Source organism: Centropristis striata, chromosome 5 (genome assembly GCF_030273125.1).
Source record: "Centropristis striata isolate RG_2023a ecotype Rhode Island chromosome 5, C.striata_1.0, whole genome shotgun sequence".
NCBI lineage: Eukaryota > Metazoa > Chordata > Actinopteri > Perciformes > Serranidae > Centropristis > Centropristis striata.
The window spans coordinates 38,296,085-38,316,709 of NC_081521.1; the positions used below are offsets into that span (position 1 = coordinate 38,296,085).

At 39.8% G+C, this 20,625-nt stretch overlaps 1 protein-coding gene across 2 annotated transcripts in view; it reads left to right on the forward strand.

Annotated features, from left to right (window-relative positions):
• Nucleotides 1–2,723: 2,723 nt before the first annotated feature.
• The window catches only part of scube3 (signal peptide, CUB domain, EGF-like 3), a 99,901-nt gene continuing 81,999 nt past the window's right edge, over nucleotides 2,724–20,625 (forward strand). For both annotated transcript variants that reach the window (XM_059333549.1, XM_059333550.1), the window contains exon 1: nucleotides 2,724–3,097. In XM_059333549.1, coding sequence (XP_059189532.1) covers nucleotides 2,998–3,097 — 100 coding nt within the window. In that variant the 5' untranslated portion in view covers nucleotides 2,724–2,997. The remainder of the gene's footprint in view (nucleotides 3,098–20,625) is intronic.

The window sequence follows — 20,625 nt, forward strand, 5'->3', positions numbered from 1 at the left end:
AAAATCCGTTGAATAGCCACGGAATCGCTCAAATTTCCGAGAAACTGACACGGATTTCGCTACAATGCAAGTTAATGACAGTCATATCCCGTGGCTATTGGTTTGTTCCAAGTCACGTGACTTTCAAGGTCCCAGCGGTCAGAACAAAAAACATGGCGGACAGTTCTCTCATTTTTAGTGAAAAATCAATATTTTGACTTAGTTTCTGCATAAAAATGGATTTTGATCACATTTGTAGCGAGAAATATATGTTTTATTTTCTAAATATTCACTCAGTGAATGTACATAATCACTTTGTATGTTGGAATAGCCACGGGATATGACTGTCATTAACTTGCATTGTAGCCAAATCCGTGTCAGTTTCACGGAAATTTGAGCGAATCTGTGGCTATTCCACGGATTTTGAGTTAAGCGAAATCCGTGGCTATTTCACGGATTTCTGTGAGATCATGTTGCCTTATTTGGTTGAAGGAAAATAGTCTTGGAAGGATTTTTTTTTACAACATGCTTCACACATAGCTAAGCAACTCTACATGTTACTGGTTTGTGTCACCAGGCAGAGCTTTAGTTATTCAAAGCCATGGAGTAGAAATCAATGTGGCAGTCGAGCTGAATCTCCTGCAGTGAAAAACTCAAAAGTGACGAGTGGATAATGTGGTGCTGGTTATGGTTTTGGAACTAGATGACAACAAATATAATTTGCTTTCAGGTTGTTTTTGGTTTTCGATCCCGATACCAGATGATTTTAACAATGCTTTCATCAGTGTTCCTGTAAACAGTCACTGATTGTTGGTTATCATACCTGAAGAATTGATTCATCTTGAAGTGTATTTTTAACAGATGTCAGAATTCATGCATTCAACATAATAACTTAATATCGACAGGGCTTTTTCTTCATGTGCATATTTTTTATGGGTTCACTTCGATTTCAGTTCTTCATGCTGGTCCAGCTGCAGCTCTAACACGGATATGAAATTGCTTAGGGCCCCCAATTGACCTTGTAATAAGGATGATAAGCATGGAAATAAGCGGAGGTATGAAATAAAACTGTTGGTTTTCATTTTTTAATTTTCAAATACGTTTTACAATTTACTGCTTAACTCTCCCAGTTGAACTTTTTAGCTCTGTTCAGTTCAGGCGTCGAGTATGGAAGCCCTAAGCGGCCATGGATTCAACCTTTTTAATTCCTGTGATAACAGGAAATTGTATTTGTTTTCTTGAGATCATGAGTTATTCCTGCCATATCTCAAAATAATAGAAGTTGTTTTCCTCAGATAATGGGATAATTTTCTTGAGATAATAACCTTTGTTACCTGTGATAACACAATGTACATTTTGTAGCTTTTTTATTTTCTCAAATTAATACGAAAACACAAAACAAATGCAAAAATAGACTGAGCCATTACATGAGTGTTCAGCATGAAATGTCAAGTGTGGTGGCCTCTTAATTTACCAAACATTGTGCCTTGTAAGAACCAATCAAACAGATTTGTGGCTTGTTGAAGATTTATGACAATTTACCACATGGATTGTACATAATGGATTTTATTTTTATTAAATTAAAAGCCATTCTGAGTTTGAAAATCTAATGTAAATTATAAAATGAGAGAAAGCTAAAATAAGATTACAAAAAATGTCTCGCATTAGGCCAAATGTTTCTCGTGATATTGAATTAATGATGTCATTATTGTGAAAAACAAAGATTTTTGTATCAGGAAAATGATCTTGTCCAGGAAAAACTACATTTGTTTTTTTTTATATATAGATAATGACAAAAATATAAGAAAAGTGACTAAAATGAACTTCATCACATGAAAACGGGGAAATAAAATGTTAGAAGCGGTCACCTCTCGGAGCGAAAATAATGTTACGCTAAGCAAGAAATAGTCCCGACTTTAAACACGAATTAAAAAAATACTGCAGGATATCAAGAGGAGAACTTTTTTTTTCTCGTTGAAAACCAAAACATCTTTTTTAAGAACCAAAAATTATTTAGTGCCCAGACATGGGAACGAGATGAAACGAAAAACGGGTTCACCTTATGGCCTATTAGGGCTTCCATACGTGACAAAGATCATAATTTTATTTTGCCCCCCAGTACATTTAATATTGTTAAGAATGTCATCGAACAACCTGCAGTATTGTAGTCTATAAATGTCAAAACTAGTTGTTGACAAACAGTTTTACACATTAATCTTCCATCAGAGAGATGGCAGACACAGTGCTGCACCCACGACCGGATGAAAATGAGCGTTTATTAGTTTGACAGTGGGACTGCACGAGCTGCAGCCTCACACAGTATAAGAACAAAATGCAATCTCCAGGCTATTACTTTTTCCATCTGAGTCATTTATAAATCCATCCGCCCTCTTGCCCCCCTTTCCATTGCTTTTACCACGCGGACGTGACGGGACACTTTGTGTGTGTGTGTGTGTGTGTGTGTGTGTGTGCAGGTGGCTCCGGCCAGGTGATTTCATGAGCCGGACCCACCGTGCACGTGGTCACCCCGGTCCACCTTGAGCCCGACCAACACCTGTGTGTAAAAACCTGCAGAACACATAAAAACGGAAACCGTGAGGGGCAGTCAGAGAAGAAGGAGCAGAGGAGTCCGGAGCGCAGCGCGTCTTCTTCTCTCCTCCCCCTTCAGACCCCGCCGCTCCACTCCATCTCTCCCTCTCTCCTTTCACCTCTCTCTCTCTCTCTCTCTCTCTCTCTCTCTCTCTCTCTCCCCTTTCTTAAATTGACATCGGTCTGGCTCGAAACATGATAACAGAAAAGCCTTCCTCCGCTCCGCGTTGTCGGGCTGTCCTCAACCCCGATCACTTGAAACTCAAATAAGCAGGAGGCGTAAAGAGGAAAAGGGGATCGCACCGTATCCTATCAGCGGGTGCTCAGAGGGAATAACAAGAGACCTTTATATCACACACACCCTCGTATGTGCTCTTGCGCATCGTAGATCTTAGAAAGTGCTCGTGTTCAACTACAGTGAAAGTTAACATGTATATGCACGCTTTGATACGCGCGAGTCTTGGATTTGTAGGTTTCTGCTTGGTCGCCTTTGTCCAACAGTCAGCTTCAGGAAGTAAAACCACTCAAGGTAAGTTTTCACGCCAAAAATAGCTGCATTTTTTTTCTACTCTTGATGGTGGGGAATGTGCTGTTTCTGCCGGACTGTTTGGTGTCTAATTGATAGATTTGTCAGATGGTGACACTTGATTGATTGTCTTAATTAAATAGAACCTGATTTTATAACAAGTTAAAAGCAGATATTTAAAGGATAAAAGTGAAGTTTTTGGAGACTTTGATAAAGCAATTACTCAGTTTAATTCAAGCAGGCGCCTTTTTGTTGATCCACTGACTCATTTTGCAATCACTTGATTGCTTTTCTGTTGTCAGTATGCTCAGTTACTTGTATTTATGCAGACTTGAAGAGAGGAAACATAATCAGGCTTAAATCAAGTTTCACTGAGAGTTTTTTTTTCTCAGAAACCCCCCCCCCACCCAGCCGTCTTTGATCTTCAGACAGCATCTGCAGTGTGAACAGTTATGTTTCATAGCTAATCCTGCAGGTAATTGTAGTGAGACTACCAGGAGGTATTTGTCACAGTCCAGACAAGTATTTGACACCAGCCTGTAACACACACATGGAGGAGTCTCTGTCTGTCAGACACTGCAGCTACAGTGCCGACCTGCCCAGCTGGCTGCCCTCTTGCTCTCCTGTCTTGTGAGAAATTATTCAGACCAGACAAGGGCAGCCGGAATCAAAAAACTCTGGCACCTTACAGGAACGAGAAAGACACAGTGTTGCACGCTCAATTTCTGGTCCACTCAGGCTTTCATCCTTCAGGTTTTCATCACTTAATTTTCCCACAATACAAATGCCAAGCAAGGGCTGCCAGAAGTATTTGCATGCAAAGACACATCATGCTTTCTGTGTGAGTGTTGATTGTGGTCGGTGATGTTTCGCACACACAAAAAGACATCTCTCGGGCGGTCGACAAGGCAAAAAGAGAAAGGGGGTGGGTGACTATTTTGCATCCTGGGTGGTCTGCCCCCACTTGTGGGAAAACTCAATATTTACATTTTGCAATTAGAACTACTTTTTTCTCACTTTATTTTCCACAACATCGATTACACACTTCCTTGTAGCGTGGAATGCTGCTGTATGAGTGTCGCTCTGTAATGGCATGCACCTGTTTGTTGGTCACCAAGTGAAACGCCGTGGATGACCACTTGGTAGATTTCCCCTCCAGTTCCTGTTTATCCGTGCGAGGCAAGCAGCAGCTCTGCAGTGACATATTATCTGTGTTTGGCTCTGGAGTTATTTGTGAGCATATTTTGTGCCTAACTGAAAATAAATATTGTGTTTGATGTTGGTGGCAACTCTGTGGCACTGTCAAGTCTGCAAGCTGGGAACAATTTTAAAAAACTGGAGAAACGGAGGGATGAACAATGACAAAAAAAAAGCATAATTTGTCATCTCGGTATTTATTCAACGCAGATGTTGCCGACAAGAGTCTTTGTCTTTCATCAATGTCAGTCTAATCATGGCACTGTGTTTCAGGCATCAGTCAATACTCTAGGAAGAAAGTGGGGAGCGAAAGAGCAGTGGAATGAGGGAGGGAAGATTTGAGGATGTGGTGGAGAGAATGACAAAGAAGGGAAAAATGAGAGCGGGGAAACAGGAGAGATTAAGGGTGCAGAGACAGACAGTGAGAGAGGAGGTTTCTTGGTGAGCGAGCAGCAACGAGCGAGGAAAAGAGAAGGAGAGGAAAGAGGGGAGCCGTGGACGTCATGGCAAATCACTTTTCCTCGAACAGAGTCAGGAGCTCTTCGTTAATGCAGCAGCACCAAGGCAACGGTTGGTGTGGGGCTGACATGCTTCTGTGGCTGGCTATGTTGGTGTAACCTCTGCTCCGGGGCCTGTGGGTCTAAAGACGCAGGGCTGCCTGAGCAAGGAGGAAGGCCCATATCCAGGCCCAGACACACTGTGGGAACCAAGCAGCCTTGGCAATATGAGGCCCAAGTGACGGGGAGGCTTACCTAGAGATGCTGCCTGAGTCTCCACTAAGAGCAAGATGGAAAGGAAGAACCACCCACCCACCCCCAACACTCACTCACCCCTTTCCTTTTTCTTTTTCACCCAATTCTTGCTTTGTTTGCTTTGTCCTCGCTTCCTTTCCTTTGCACTTAATGAAGTAGCTGTGCTTTTTCTCTGTCAGCCATAAGCGACAAATGCACTACACCCAGTGTGTCGGAAAGCTCGCTGTCAGCCCGTGTGCTATTTATATTTTTGCAACAAAAAGACATGTACAGCTCCCCTCTGTCCACTCTGTCGCTTTCCCCCAGTCCTGTCCAGCCCACTTTTCTTCCTTGATAAAAGGCTGGATATGTTGCAGGTCTGTGTAAGCAGAGAAGTGTCAGCGTTATGTGTGTGCGTACGTGTAATTTGGACAGTGAGGGAGTGTATGGGCTGTGTCTGCACTCATTTGGACACTTCTTTGAAACAAAACTGAAGCCACATAAAAGAACCATTTAAATGCGGCTTTTATTTCTGCCCATGGCCTTGAACTTCTATGTTCGCTGTTTAGCAGAAAGAAAAAGGAAGAAGAGGAAAAAAAAAAGACAGACAGGCGGACAGAGACTGCAGCAATGTCTTCTATGACCAATCATCTTCGCTTTAGCATTTTGACACCGCTTTGGCACCCCTCTTTCATCACCTTCACTCTCTGTGTGGTTCCTACTTTGCCCACTGAGTTCTGACAAGCTGCTGCAGAAGTGTTTGTCGAGCTGTTACACTTAACTCCTCAGAGAATGAATGTGCCTTAAAACAAGCAAACGGAAAAGTCCCTATTTGCCTGCCAAGGTAATAGCACAAGCATAATTTTTTAACAGTCGGTGAATGGAAGATGTATTCAGGTCAGCCAGGAAATAAGATCTCTCTCGTCCTCATCGGGATGTTCTGTGACTTTGAGAGGTTAAGAACATTTCGGATCAGGGCACTTCGGTTTGGGTCGCTCACTTTAAGTGACATGACTCCTTTTATTTCCTCCTGTCAGTTACTTCTCGCTGTGCAAACCCAATTAAAGCAGATGAGCTCCTAACCTATAAATGCCCTATTCCCTAAACAGAATGTTCTCTCTTGTCTCAGCCTTTTTTCTCGCTCTGCAGCAGGCACGCGGTGTCAGAGTTGTGTTCTCGTTATGATCAGAGTGTGTGAGGCAGGTTGAGCCTCGGGGTAGCCCTCGGTCACTCGCTGACGAGTGGGTGGAGGGGATCAATCCAGCTTCACTTTACCACTCAGCAGACACACTCAGAAGGCATCTGCCTGACAAGAGGTGCTCCAGTCCCACTGTACATGTTGTTACAGAGCAGCAGAGAGAGCAGAGAGATTATTATCTTGGCATTACTTGAGTGGTGAAAACACTTGATAACAATTCTGTTAGAAGAGCAATGCGGTGTGAATCACGAAAACGGCTTTGATCTGTGGGTGTGTTGCGAGGGCAAGTGAATGTGTATGGCTGCGATGAGTGATTTTAGACTGGATATTAATGATTGCACTTAGCAGGCAGAAGTGCTTTCACTTCCCAAAGTGAGGCTCCATTATAGATGGAGAATCCTTTAAAAACAGGGACTGGTTGAGGCTTATTGTGCCTATTTTTTCCTTCTAAATCCCTGGCTTCAGTTTGGCCAAGCTGCGGCTCGACACAAACATTTATTTTGTTTTAGGACATGCAGGCTGCAGCTACATACAGAGTGAGCTCCATGTTTACAGGCACATGTAAAGTCGAAGCTGTCTGGCTCAAGCTGTGACCCAAGGCGATTCAGCCAGCCTTCATTCTGGACAGTTGCTCACTTTCATCCTGACCTGCAGGAATGTAAAACCAAGACATTTTCCTCTCTGCAACACAGTGTCAAAGATTCTTTGGCCTTAAGAAATTTGACTTCCCAACTGAAGGTCTCCAAACGAGAATCTCAAATAGTTCACTTTCCAAATGTTTAGCATTTAATCAATCTATTCCCCCTGGTCATTTTTGATTTGTAATGAGCTGCATATTTGCGAGGACGCCTTTCTTTGTTAAGAAAATGAGAAATAGGTTGATTACACTCTCTTGATGTTTTACTACTGCATTTCTATTTAGGAAATTAAGAATTTAACAGCATCACATCTAGGGTTTCCATTATTAATTTAAAGGAATAGTGCAGTTCTAGGAAAAATACTTTTTGGAGATAGAAGAGATCATTGGTACCGCTCTAGCTTAGCTTAGCACAAAAACTGGAAATGGTGGGAAACGGCTAGCAAGGCATTGTCAAATGGTTAATAAAATACAGAGCTGCTAAAGCTCACTAATTAACACATTATACCTTTTTATTTAATCAGTAGGCAGAGATCCTGGAGTCTCTGCTGGTTGCCTGGCAGCTACTCAAAGTCAAGCAAGAGTCACACATACAATTAACCTGTAAAAGACTGACAGATCTTCACAAAATATATGAATTGACATTAAGGCCATATGGTCACATTTCTATAGAATCACAGATCCTGCTTTTGATTTGGATAATTAATCTTGAAAGCTCATTTTTATCAATTAAGAATTGAAACTGTGAAACCACTGGGTATAATGATTGTTTGGTCACGATCATTATTAGGTGCTCGTAGATGAATTTAGTTACTATTTCTCCTCTTTTCAGTCTTGCTGCTAAGCTAAGCTTACTGTGGCTGCTCACTGTTTGCTCATATTTAACAGACAGACATTTTCTGAAATGTTTTGTTTTAAAGTCTCCTGTAAATGGTTAGTTTTTGCATGTGTTTGTGGTAGATTTTATCAACACATCAGTATTTATTATATCAGTGTATATGTTGCATATCACTGATATGAAAACAGAACATATAATGCAGAAAATTATGTTTGGGGTGATAGAGAAAAGGTGTTAGCTAGTTTTTTTAAATTCATTATTTATTTTCTCAGTTTTCATTCTAGAAGATAAGATATTTGTTGAAGAGCAAAGCCTATTTAGAACCTTTGCATCAGTTATGTCGTTGCCAACCTGCTGCAAAATCCACATAAAAAGCCACATGTTAAAAAATGCACTATATTGGCCACCATATTAATAATAGGTGAATTCTCTCAAATCGGTATTCAGGTCTCACAAATCCAACATCAGCAGGGCTCAAGTTTGTGGTCAGAGTACGATCAGCATGTCTGCCTTTCCTTCTATTTGCGTCAAATTCTGCTTCTCCAACAACCGCCTCCTCTCATCATCTGCATGCATATCAGACTTTCACCCATTACTGTTTTACTCATTTTGTATGCTGTATGAATGTTAGGTCACAGCCAAACAAAACCCTAACCTTTGGACACTGCAGATTCCCTGCAGCTCCCGGGGGGAAGCCATCAGCTGGTGAGATTCCTCTGTCATGGTACCTTTTCTCCCTTCCTCAAGCAGAAAATCACCTTATCAGCAGCTAGCGAGGCCCCTGTGACCACTATTTGTCACCTCATTTAGAATGGTTGCAGGGCTGACAAAGCTGTAGACTCCGATGTTCAACAAAAAGTAAAATCACCCAAACTTTGCTGAGACCAACTGCTTTTGTATGCAACACCAGCATCCAGTGGTAGAAAACATTTGAACCCTTGCACTCAGGAGCGCAGAGCTTGTTTGGAGCTTGTTTATTTATCAAGGCTTTAATCTGAACAATATGTTCCAAATGAGTCCTGTGATGCTTCTCTCAACTGAGGCATTGTGGTTAAAATTAGAAAACTCTCTCCTGCTCCGACCTCTTCCTCTCTGTCCCCTCTCACCCTGTCAGTGGCCTTTGTTCTCTGTGCAGATGCGGCACTGTGCTGACAACATCCCTGTTGGTTTCGGGGGAGGATGGAGTCAGTGTTGACGGCACTCTGACCCCCCAGTCTTAAACTCACCTCCAGAGGCTCCTTCAAGAGCTGATGTCTCGCTGTGGAGCCTCAGTGCCGTCCCTCGGCCAGCTGCAGTGGCTCTTAGATCATTAATCCTCTCACCCCCCCACCACAGAGCCCACGTTTGTGTTTCTGTTGCATTACTCACTGATTGGGGATACTGTGACTCAGGAGAAGATATCAGTGGGACTGTCATCTCAGTCTCTGTACTTTCTAAGGCCCGCGGCCGACGCAAAACCATCCTTCCTCCTCTTTCGCCCTCTTCCCCGCTCCCCCCCTGTGACCTCTGGGCTGAATAATGGGGCTGCGTCTCTCTTTGAGAGTTTGGGGGGGTCAGCGAGGGACGTCATTAGGCTGGTCTGCGGTGGTCAGCGTTGTTGGAGGGGGGTTGGGGGTCAGAGAGAGCCTTGTTTACAGACTGTGTGTGTTTACATTCCTGATGGTGAGCGCCAGCTTTAGAGACTGCTGGAAGTGAAAGGAAATGCTCTTATTCTGCTTAGTAATGGAAAAATCCAACCCAATACATCAAGGAATCCAGATGAAGAAAAAAAAAAGCCCAGTTATTTATTTGGTGGGTTCTGGCCAATGCATTCTGGGTAGAAAGAGGGATGACTTCACTGATGAATTTGAGACTTCCTCAATGGACAGAGGCATGGGAAAAAACATATGACCCTCTGCAGCATTGAATCACCCCCACTGAACTCCACATATATATTTATTGCAGGCTGTAATAGCTTATACTATTGATTAATGGCAAGCACTGGTTGTTCATGGCTCTTTTGTTTTTAATCATTACACCATCCATCATACAGGCATTTGGGCTGCAACTTAGTGTTATTTTTGTTATCGACTAATCTGCTGATTATTTTCTTGATTAATCAATTAATCATTTGGTCTATAAATGTCAGCAATAGCAATAAATGCCCCCTGTACAAGTTCCCAGAAGCCATTGCAACATGTTAAAATGTTTTTTCTTTACTTGGCATCAAAATAGTAGGAAACAAATTTCCTGTTGATCAAATTAACGAATAAATAAACAACTTATAGTTGTAGCTCTACAGGCATTCAGCTCTTTTGAGCATAATTTTCTGCAGTGTTACTGCAGTATTATATGGGATGTGGACTCGAGTTAACTTATTTAAAAGTGTGCCATGCATCTATTCTTTTCCCTCTTTTTCCTAAATCTCAATGTTATTGCTGTTCATTCCCAGCAAGTCAACAAATAATTCCCCAAATCCTCTTTGTTTAACTAATCTGACAGCATCCAGTCAAGTTGCAGGAGAGAACCACAGAGAACAAATAAATATTTAAAACAACGTTTTGTAAAAACATGAATACAAACAATATGAACAATAAATATTTATCTGTTGTTAAAATAGCATTACATTTAATGAAAAGTGCATTATGACTAGTTTAGGCCTCAAGACTTGCAAAACAGTATTATGTAGTGGATGTGTGTGTCACACAGTGGGTGTTTCTGTTTGCCAAGTGTCTCAAATGTCAAAATTTCCAGCCAAAAGAACAGAAAAGCCATCAGTTTTTTCTCAGTTTTCATTAGTTAATTTTGCTTTATACTGTTGGGGAATTATTAGGTTGGAAAATGGAATTTCAAATTTAATAGGGTCCACAAAATTACAAGCATATATTTTAAATGAGCAGACAGAGACATGCTTTGCTTCAGCTACTACTCTCAGTAAGTGGGTGTTAGAGCATTTCCATTTTAACTTTTTAAAAAAATAATGTCAACACAGTCATATTTAGAGTTGCTAGACATGACATTTTGCTGTGCTGATTAATTACAGGGTGCACTTTGAATTTAGCCAGTAATGATACACAGTCAAGTTTTTTAGGAAAAATGTGCAGCAGACAGACTGACAATTTGAGACTTAAATAGAGAACAAGTAGCTGGTAATGCTGCCCTCTCTGCCATTTACCAACGGTGCAATGTCCATGCAATTCATTTTTAGTTTTCAGGAATTATAATAATCATAATGTCATCCAAGGAGAGCAGAAATGCTTAATCAGTTGATTGACAGGAGATTAAGGCAACTATTTAACTGACTTTTTTTATAAGCAATAAAATGGCAAATCTTTTGAATTTCTAGCTTTTCAAATGTGAGAACTTGATGCTATTATTTGTCATGTATGATAGTAATAAAAAAATAAAAAAAATGATAATAGATAGCAAACTTCATATCTTTGGGTTTTGGACTGTTGGTTGAACAAAGCAAGACATTCAGGGCAAAATACATAGGCTTTTTTTTCATTATTTTCAGATATTTCATTGAAAAAAATGATTACTTGATGAATCTTTATGAAACTAAAAGAAAATGCACACAAAATGCAATGTTGCAAACCTACTGTAGATTGAGCAGTAGGCTGGATTATAACAGATTCACTCCTGTTCCTACAATTGGGAAATATTTGAAAACGATTTTGCATTGAATAGAGGTCACATGACCAATCATTTTTTCTTGGTGGTAAAATAAATACATCTTCATGGAAGCATTATCTCCTGATCCTGGTATTTTATTTTTTCAGTGGCAGATTTTGCTGTAAACTTTCCCCCTAAATCTGCCCTCCCATTTTAATCTCCTTAGGTGGAGGAAAAACCTTTCACTTTTTATATTCTCTGCTCCATAGCATCCCCTTTTGCAGACTGACTGAAATACAGTAGGAGCAGTAATGAAGAGGACGTTAAGCACTTGATACGCCTGTAGGAGTAAAATGTTTGCATTAAGTGATTATGCTGTCTGACGGCATTTAAATGAAGCATGTATCCAGTCAGTTCCTGCCCACTGAATTTCACATTTCTGAGCTTTGGTAGTTAATGCCTGCTTCACAACATACACAGAGAACCATTCACTTTATACCTCAGTTTGACAGGAAATAACTAAAAATATCACACTTGTGCTGTAATTGCTACGTTGCCATCTTTATAGTCGTTACTGTATCTGGTTAAAGCAACCACCAATGAATGTAATTGCTGTGTGCCGAGGGGAGAGTGTCATGTCAGTTAGCTCTGGTTGTATAAATATAAGGTATACAGCTGGACTAAGTGCCACCCTTTCCGTATATAAAATATGCTGCATGGGGCCAACAAGTCATTAACAGTGAAGGACACATGACAAGAAGGGTGAAAAATCCCTTCAAAGGTAAATGTCTTGTCACTTTGGCTCCTTATGGGGAACGGTTACAAGTTATGCTCAATTATTCAGTGTGGTATGTATTAGACCTCCGACACTTAGCATGTCATGTCAGCGTCTCTCTGCGCCCTCTTAGTATTACTCTATGATTCACTTAATTACTGTAATAAGTGTTTTTCTACTGGAGGTGGTCCGGAGGTCTGTGAGTCATAGTCTATTAGGGCCACACATGCAAAAGGAAAGGCACAGCACCAGATGCTTGGTCTACGATCAAAATCACAGAGAGTTGCCATTATTTATTCAAAGAGCCTGAGAAATGTTTTATAAATGAAGCAAGGTGAGGCCACTTTCTTTTTACTCTGAAGTCTTCAGGCTCATCTGTGTTGCTGTCACTTTTGGTGGAAAACACAAGGCATCAACAGATTGAAAAAGCAGATACAAAGATCTTGCATGTGTTGGCTTGAATTAGTCAAACAACCCAAATACACATCTATTATAGATCAGTGCCCATTGCAGAACCAGGCAGTGGTAGAACATAAAAAGCAGTATGTGATTATTTTTGAAGTGAAGACACTGAGCAAGATCTTTAGAAGTTTTTCACAACTTCATATAATGTTACAGGGTCCAATTATTTCCTCTCTTAACTTACATTTTTGTTCTACTTGAACTGTAGAGAACATCATATATATACTGAACAAAAATATAAACGCTCCATGTCAAATATTGATGCCACATGGAGTTAACAACTCTAAACTCGCGGCGCGCGGGCCAATTGCGGCCCTTGTGACGATATTTTGTGGCCCTCACCTTGATATGAAAGTTTAATGTGAGTTTTATATGAATGGTACTTTACCGTGTTGTGTGTGGAAGGTCCCTTTAATTACTTTTTTTTGGTCATTTTGTGTTTTTTTTTTTTTGTAATTTTGTGTCTTTTTTTTAAATAATTTTGTGTCTTTTTTGGTAATTCTGTGTCTTTTTAAAATAATTTTGTGTCTTTTTAAAATAATTTTGTCTTTTTTAGTAATTTTGTTTCCTTTTTTGTCATTTTGTGTCTTTTTTGGGTCTTTTTTTTTTGGTCATTTTGTGTCTTTTTTTTGTAATTTTGTGTCTTTTTTTTAAATAATTTTGTGTCTTTTTTGGTAATTCTGTGTCTTTTTAAAATAATTTTGTGTCTTTTTAAAATAATTTTGTCTTTTTTAGTAATTTTGTTTCCTTTTTTGTCATTTTGTGTCTTTTTTGGGTCTTTTTTTTGGGTCATTTTGTGTCTTTTTTTTGTAATTTTGTGTCTTTTTTTTAAATAATTTTGTGTCTTTTTAAAATAATTTTGTATCTTTTTAAAATAATTTTGTGTCTTTTTAAAATAATTTTGTCTTTTTTAGTAATTTTGTTTCCTTTTTGTCATTTTGTGTCTTTTTTTTGGTCATTTTGTGTCTTTTTGACAAAATGACTAAACAAAGACACAAAAAAGACACAAAATGAAGTGAAGTGAACATATGCTGACTTTTACTTGTACAATAGGATTGTTTCTCTTGATTTGTGTAACATTTTTAATCCATCTCTCTGTCAGTGAGCATTTACTCAGTGGTGCAGTGATTTCACTTAGTACATGGGTGTGACATTTCCAGACGGTGATCAGACAGAATGAGCAGTAGACTCCTTATACTGGGGACAATAAAAGGCCACCTCAAAATGTCAAATTTTGTCATAAGTCATCATGCCTCAGATGTTTCAGGTCATGCTGGATGCAGGGATGTACATCAGAGCGATTGCTGTGCAGCTGAATGTTAATTATGGGACGATAGGCCATTTGAGAGAACGTATTTGCCGGACATGTCGCCTATAGAGCATCTTTGGGATGTTCTGGATCAACGTGTCCGTGTTCCAGTTCAGGATAATGTGCGCCAGCTACGTGTGGCCCTCCGGGAATAATGGAATAACATTCTGCAGGCCACGATACACTGTAAAAAATGTTTGTAGAAATAACAGTAAAACACTGTCAAATACATCAGAAATGGTGCGTAAAATAAAAAATTGTACATCACCATTATAGACAATAGACACCATTAATTACCGTAAATCAAAGAATAGCACAAACCTTTTACTTTTTCTGTCATAAACTGGAAGAAACACACAGTTTTGCTGTAAAAATATAACATTTTCACACAAATTTATGGAGAAACACCATGATGTGTGAATAAATGACACAATTACCCTAAAAATAATAATACTTATTCAGTCTAAATTAGTTTTTGCTGATATTTACATTTAAATTTAGAATAGACAATCCACTCACTGTATTTTTTACAGTGAAATTCTGGCAACCACAGCTGCCGGTATTTTTCCGTAAATTAAACAGATTATGTTTTACAGTGTAGACAACCTGATCAACTCCATGTGAAGGAGATGTGTTGCTCTGAGAGGGGCGTTTATATTTTTGTTCAGTATAGTTGGATCTAGAATAGATAACTTTAAAAATCCGCAGTGGGGAAACTTGGGACTCCTTCTGTTAAAGTGCAAAAATCTCTGATAAAGGAAGTGATGATTTTACACTAAATATAAAACTTTACTGAGCAGAAAGGATGTTGGCAATGGTTTTCATTAGAATGTGTAAAATGTAGTGTTGGATGAATGAACAAATTCAATCTTAGGGAATTCATTTTGCAAAGGCCGAGCAAGTGGAAGCAATAAGACAATTAATCAATTATGAAAACTGATTGCCTTTTTCAAAAATGCCTAAAAAAATTGGACCATGCTGACTTTATTGGCCTTGAATTATAATGATAGCATAGAGCAAACAATTAATTGGGGAATAATCAGCAGTTTATTCAAGTACAAAAATAAATGTTAGTTGAAGCTCTAATATAATATTTTACCTGTTGCACAGTGCAGTGCAACTGTTTTCACACAGACTCAGTCATGGTTTTCATGCCCAGTGCACGCTGTGTAAGTACCAAATGTACTTGCACCCATCTGTGCACCCATGGGCGCATTGATTTAAAAGTGAGGTGTGGTCAGGCATGGGGTTGGCACCATAGACTGTAGATAAATAATGGACGTAGTCACCGTGACGTCACCCATTGGTTTGTGGACTGCCCGTTGGAAGCCTCGAGTTCAGCGTTACACTCGTCGCCATCTTGCGTCGCCATCATGTTTCCGATACGCGGAGCAGACCATAATTGGACTGTGGCGGAGCGCGAGGGATCTGACGACACTGACTACAGCCTCTCTACACCGGCAACCCGACTGAGAGAAGCTGCTGCTAATTCATGTTAGCATTAACTGGAGCATTAACTGGGATGCTAGTTTTGGCTAGCAAAAAAACAAAAACAAAATGTATCTTTCTTACCTCAGAAAACTGAGCAGCGACTCCTTGGAGCGTCTGTTAGTCCAACCAAACGCTGAACAAGACATTTTACTGAACAAAACGTTCAATTAAACTGTCATTAAGTGAAAATACAGTGAAAGGGTCAAAGTTATGAGACCAAACCGCTAAACGTCCTCTTTTCTATCTATATAACGTTATATATAACTTTATTGACACGTTGCCGTGGATACGCATTGCTCTGCTTCTCTCCTGGTGACGGCTCGCCTTGTCAGTGACCTGTCAATCAAAGCTAGAAACGCCCCAAATCATACGATTCTTTATCTTCTATTTTCTTCTAAATGGGGCCATTATTAGAACTGTTGACATCAAATTGTCTTGAAGAAGATTTTTTACTAGCGATTGAGACCATAATGTTGTCCCTGAAAATTTTTTCTGAGGTAATAAATCAAGTGAGAAGTTTTCAAATTTAGCACTGAAATGAATGGGCAGATTTCTTTTGCAGCCAAACTTAGCGCCCCCTACTGGAATTTTCGGTGAATTGCAGGCTTTATGCACTTCCTTGTGGCTTCCATGCTCAGGCACGGAGATTGCCGCCTGGTTGGCACATGCTTTATTGAGGCAGCAGAAAACGATTGTGCCATTGACAAACAAAAACCTGGTCTAAAGCCAATGGTGCAGTATTTTCCCTCTATTTATTAGGCAAGTTGTACAGATATGTGATGTGGGGGTCACACTGCATGTACACTCTGTTTATGACATGCACAGGGTTGCTCCTCCTCCTCAGTTGAATAGGTTATAGGTACATTTGTAGATATGCAGTCAAATTGAGTGGCAGCTTCTCACTTCTCCAATCTGTAAAATCTGCCATTTTGCACAATAGCAAGGTGCCAGGTTCATGTTACACCCCTTGAGTCTTATTTAGCACCCAGATTATGTGCCATTTTACGAGCAAAAGTGGATTTGTGCCATGCACTTTAGACTTTGCGCTATAGATAGTTAATATTGGGCATTTAATCCTACATTTTCCCTAATAAAACTCCCAACATCTTTCATTCAGTTACATCACCAGGGTTTTATTTTTTCTTCAAACTTTGGTAAACACATAGCTCATTACTGTTTTCAAAGGCTAACTCCCTCTTCAGTAAACTGAACTAAATGTGTAATTGGTGTATTGCCCCTTTAAGGAATATACAAACACAACAAGGTTCAGTCATTACTGTCGTTATAACATTAAAAATATTTAAGAAACATTAAAAAATAAAGCCCTGTCCCCTCCTGGTCATAAAAAAGCTACAGACATAGATAGTCTTTGAGCGTGCTAACATGATGTTGCCCTCTTTAAACTCTGCTTGCATGTTCTTCTTCTTTTTCCCTTCGGCCTCAGATTAATCTGAGGCTTCATGGTTGGTGGACACAAGCAGGGAGGGACCCGGGGTTTTGAAGTTGTGATCACAGTTTCTGAAAGCACAGGATCAGTCAGTGGTCATGATTCCTAAACATTTAGAGTGTGTGAAGGATGAGTGTAAATATCCCGAATGGAAGCAGTTGATATTTTTATTCACAACTTTTTAGAGGCTTGCTGGACAGCCAACAGTGTGTCCCTTCATTAGCTGAAGGGGATCTGGGCAAGAGGGGGGAGAGATGCTAAATTTTGTGTTAATGTTGACGTCTGCATTTCATCAAAACCTTTTTTTATTTTTTATGGGAGGCTGGCCGGTCTGCTGCCCTGCACATTTCGAAAATCCATGACATTTTCACAGTGTGCTGTGATAATGTTGCAACAACCAGCCATAGTTCCTGTCCTTTCCACAACCTCGTCCTCACTTCCTCTCATTAGTGTGCACCATATATAGAGATAGATGTAGACAGTCAGTATGCTAATTATAAGGTGATGTGTTGTGCATATATTACGTTTCTTTTCAAATCTATCAGTTTTGATTTTGGTTCAAGCACACGTGGCAGCATTATGGCTGCATGTGGGTACAAATTTGGAATAAAAGTGCTAATTTTAATGTTTCCTTCCACCCAAAAATGTGTTTTGCTTATTGTTTGTTACTCTGATGTAAGATGTTGAGCTGTGCAGAATGATGTTCGTGCAAAGGTAGTTTTCACATTCATCAAAGTGTCATTGTACTCAGCTTGAATCAGAGTGAAATATGTTTACCTGCTAGCATGATTTAATGACATCTCAACTAGTTCGGAAGCCAATCAGAGAAATAGGAGACACATAATTGAACTTGAAAATGAACAATAGCTTCTGGGTTTTTCACTGAATGAGTAGAAGGTGAACTGTCCCTTTTAATAGGAGACATCTTGTATCCAGTAGTTAAACTTTGGAAATTAACAATATAGATTTTCTGATCAGTGTGAATGAGTGCCTGTCATTTTAGGATTTTTAAGAGGTTAAATGAACTTATTTGTGGGAAAAACACATATTTTATTTGTCATAAAACATGTCTAGAGGGGGTGATTTATATATAAATCATGGAATTTTTATTTTGTCCACAATCTGGGGTTTTATGATGAAAACAGAAACAAAATTAAAGAGCAACAAAAGAGGAAAACAGGACCAAAATGTTGTATACATGTTTTTCCTTTTTTTCTCTCATTTTCTTGCTGTAGTTTCACCAAACCCAAATTCAAACCAAGGAAATGAGCCACATTTGCACAGCCGTTGATCTCCTATACAACTGTTTGAGTCAAACATATCATCATCATACGGTTCATTTACAGCAAGTAGATAAAAGAGGTGTTGCTGTCTGTCTTTGATACAGTGCAGCCATTCTCTCTGCTGCTCTGTAGCTGAAGTAATTATCCTGACCTTAACCCCATCCTGCACAACCACAACCCTAAGTATAGTGTAAGTGTGGTTCTAAGATGGATAATTACAATACTTGTTCCTTTGTAATTATCCGCAGTACGACAAACGCTGTGATCCCAAGAACACCTTTTTATGGACTTGAACCCAGCACCCTTCCTCCTCTGCCGCAATGAGCTCATGAAAATGAAAGATTTCATCTGAAAATGCTTTTGTCAAGAAGGAATGTTTTGTCTCTAATGACAAAAAACCCAACTATTGAAATGTAGCGCAAAGTCATCCTGTCGGGGGAAACACTTTAGCTGTATAATTTGCTGCCTCTCGCTGACTGAATATATCACTCGTCCCATATTTTCCCGACTCTTATTTTGAAGTTGGCTGCAGGCAGCACGAGTAAAACTACACCTATGGGTGTCCCAGCTCCACTCAGTCTATTTCTGTATCTGAAGGAAAGGTGACGGGTTGGAGGGGGGCAGGTTTGGGGCAAAGCAAACAGCGAGGGTCTCAACACTCAAAGTAAACATTACCCTATGTTTGAACTACACACCTTCGGCTCTACAGTTCTCCCACACACTCGCGTTCTACCCTCTGAGTTTTATTCCTGCTAACACCCCCTCGAGCCGGCCCATGCAGCTAAATACACTGCTTATCCCACGGCCTTCTCATAAATCAGGGAGGAAAAGCACCTCTGACAGGGTCTCACCTCCACGGCCAGCAGCCGTTGGCCAGCAGCTCTGACTTACATGCAGGGGCTACTTTGGAATAAATGGACTAATGGCTTTTCAACATAACTTTTCTTATAACCATTTATGATCCAGCAACTTTAAGACATTCATAATAAATCCCATTTATATGCTCACCTAGGCTTCCTACCGCCGCTTTCCAAAATATAAAAAGTCTGCTTTGCTGAGTCAAGAGCATGTGACGCACGATGCATTCAGGGACTTAGGAGTTTGACACACGGTAAAGTTTAAAGTTTTATTGAGCATACAATGAAGCATGAAGTGAATCAGTTTCAGGGAAGAGAAAACATGCTTCATTATGGTGTGACTTGTTTTCATCTAACAGAATCATTGAATTCTGAGAATGTCAGTGGGTTTAAACACAGACTCAAGCTATTTGTGGCTTTAAATGTGCTCAAGTGCATGAACCAGAGGAGAACAGCAGCAATATTCGAAATGACACATTCCCCGGAGGAAACTGTTTAAACATCTGAGCATTGCCCAACATCTCTTTCTTCTTTGGTTTTGTTGTTTTGACTTTGTTTATTCATCCTTGTCTCGAAGCGCCGGCTTCATCCTCCGCTGCCTTAACTTGTTCCCAACAACTGTGATTCCTCAACACAAAAGAATGAAAGAGGCTCTCAATGAAAAACACAATCTTTTTCATCTTGGGCATGAGTCAATTACCAGGGCAGCATTACTGAGCACGCTGCATGTTTTCTTTCCCTCAAGCGTTCAGAGGATCGTCCTCTGGACTGAACAGAAGGATGTATTGATTCTGACATGTTTATTTCCATGGCACAGTCATGTTAGGTTTCCAACAAGAGCAGCATATTCAGCTTTTGTTGTCCATGTGTCTGTTGGAACTCTCCCAGTAACTTTTATGGGTGGATTTGTTAAACAATGCTTTGACGGACACAGACTATTGTAGTATGTGGGCCAGGATTTCCTAATTTGTTTTGATTTCATTTTTGTGCAGCTCACACCAAAGGCAATGGGAATGTGGGAGTCACAAATTGCTTGTCTCATTGTGTCACCGTTGATTTACAGAGTCTGGTAAATAGGTTTCTCACTTGAGGTTTGTACAGACTGTTCTTTCACGTGTTCACACTGAGTGTTAACAAAGTGTTAGGTGATGCCACAACTGTAATATGCTCCAAATGTTAAAAGTTATAAATAATATTTGCACAAAGTTGTCGTTGTAGTGTAGATTTGACAACCTTTTATAGGTTGGAGGGAGATTTTTGTGGAGGGAGCAGCTTTTGCACTGTTGGTTACATAATTTAGGTGGTTTTACCAAACATAGAGGCTGTTATGTTTGGTTAAAGCCCTAAATGCATAGCAATCTGCTCTCTGTCATTTCCAATTTCACTGAAGTTATTATGTATTATAAGATGGCAGTTGCATAGCATTAGAGATACTTACAGCCCAATGTTTGATGCCGCTCTTTTGCACTCAACAATTGCCTGAAGCAATAACAAGATGAAACTGTTCTGGGTGCAGAATTGAGTTAAGAAAAAAACAGAGTTTTGCCGAAAACAGATATATAATTGGCTGTTCTTTGCACAATTTGTATATTTGTGTTTGAATTTCATCATTAACCTTTCAGCTGATGTGTTATGCTGTCAGTGTTTGAATTGTGCTTGCAGTTTCCTACTTAAGGGGTGTTTTGAAAAGTGTCTGGAAAGCCTGAGTGTGT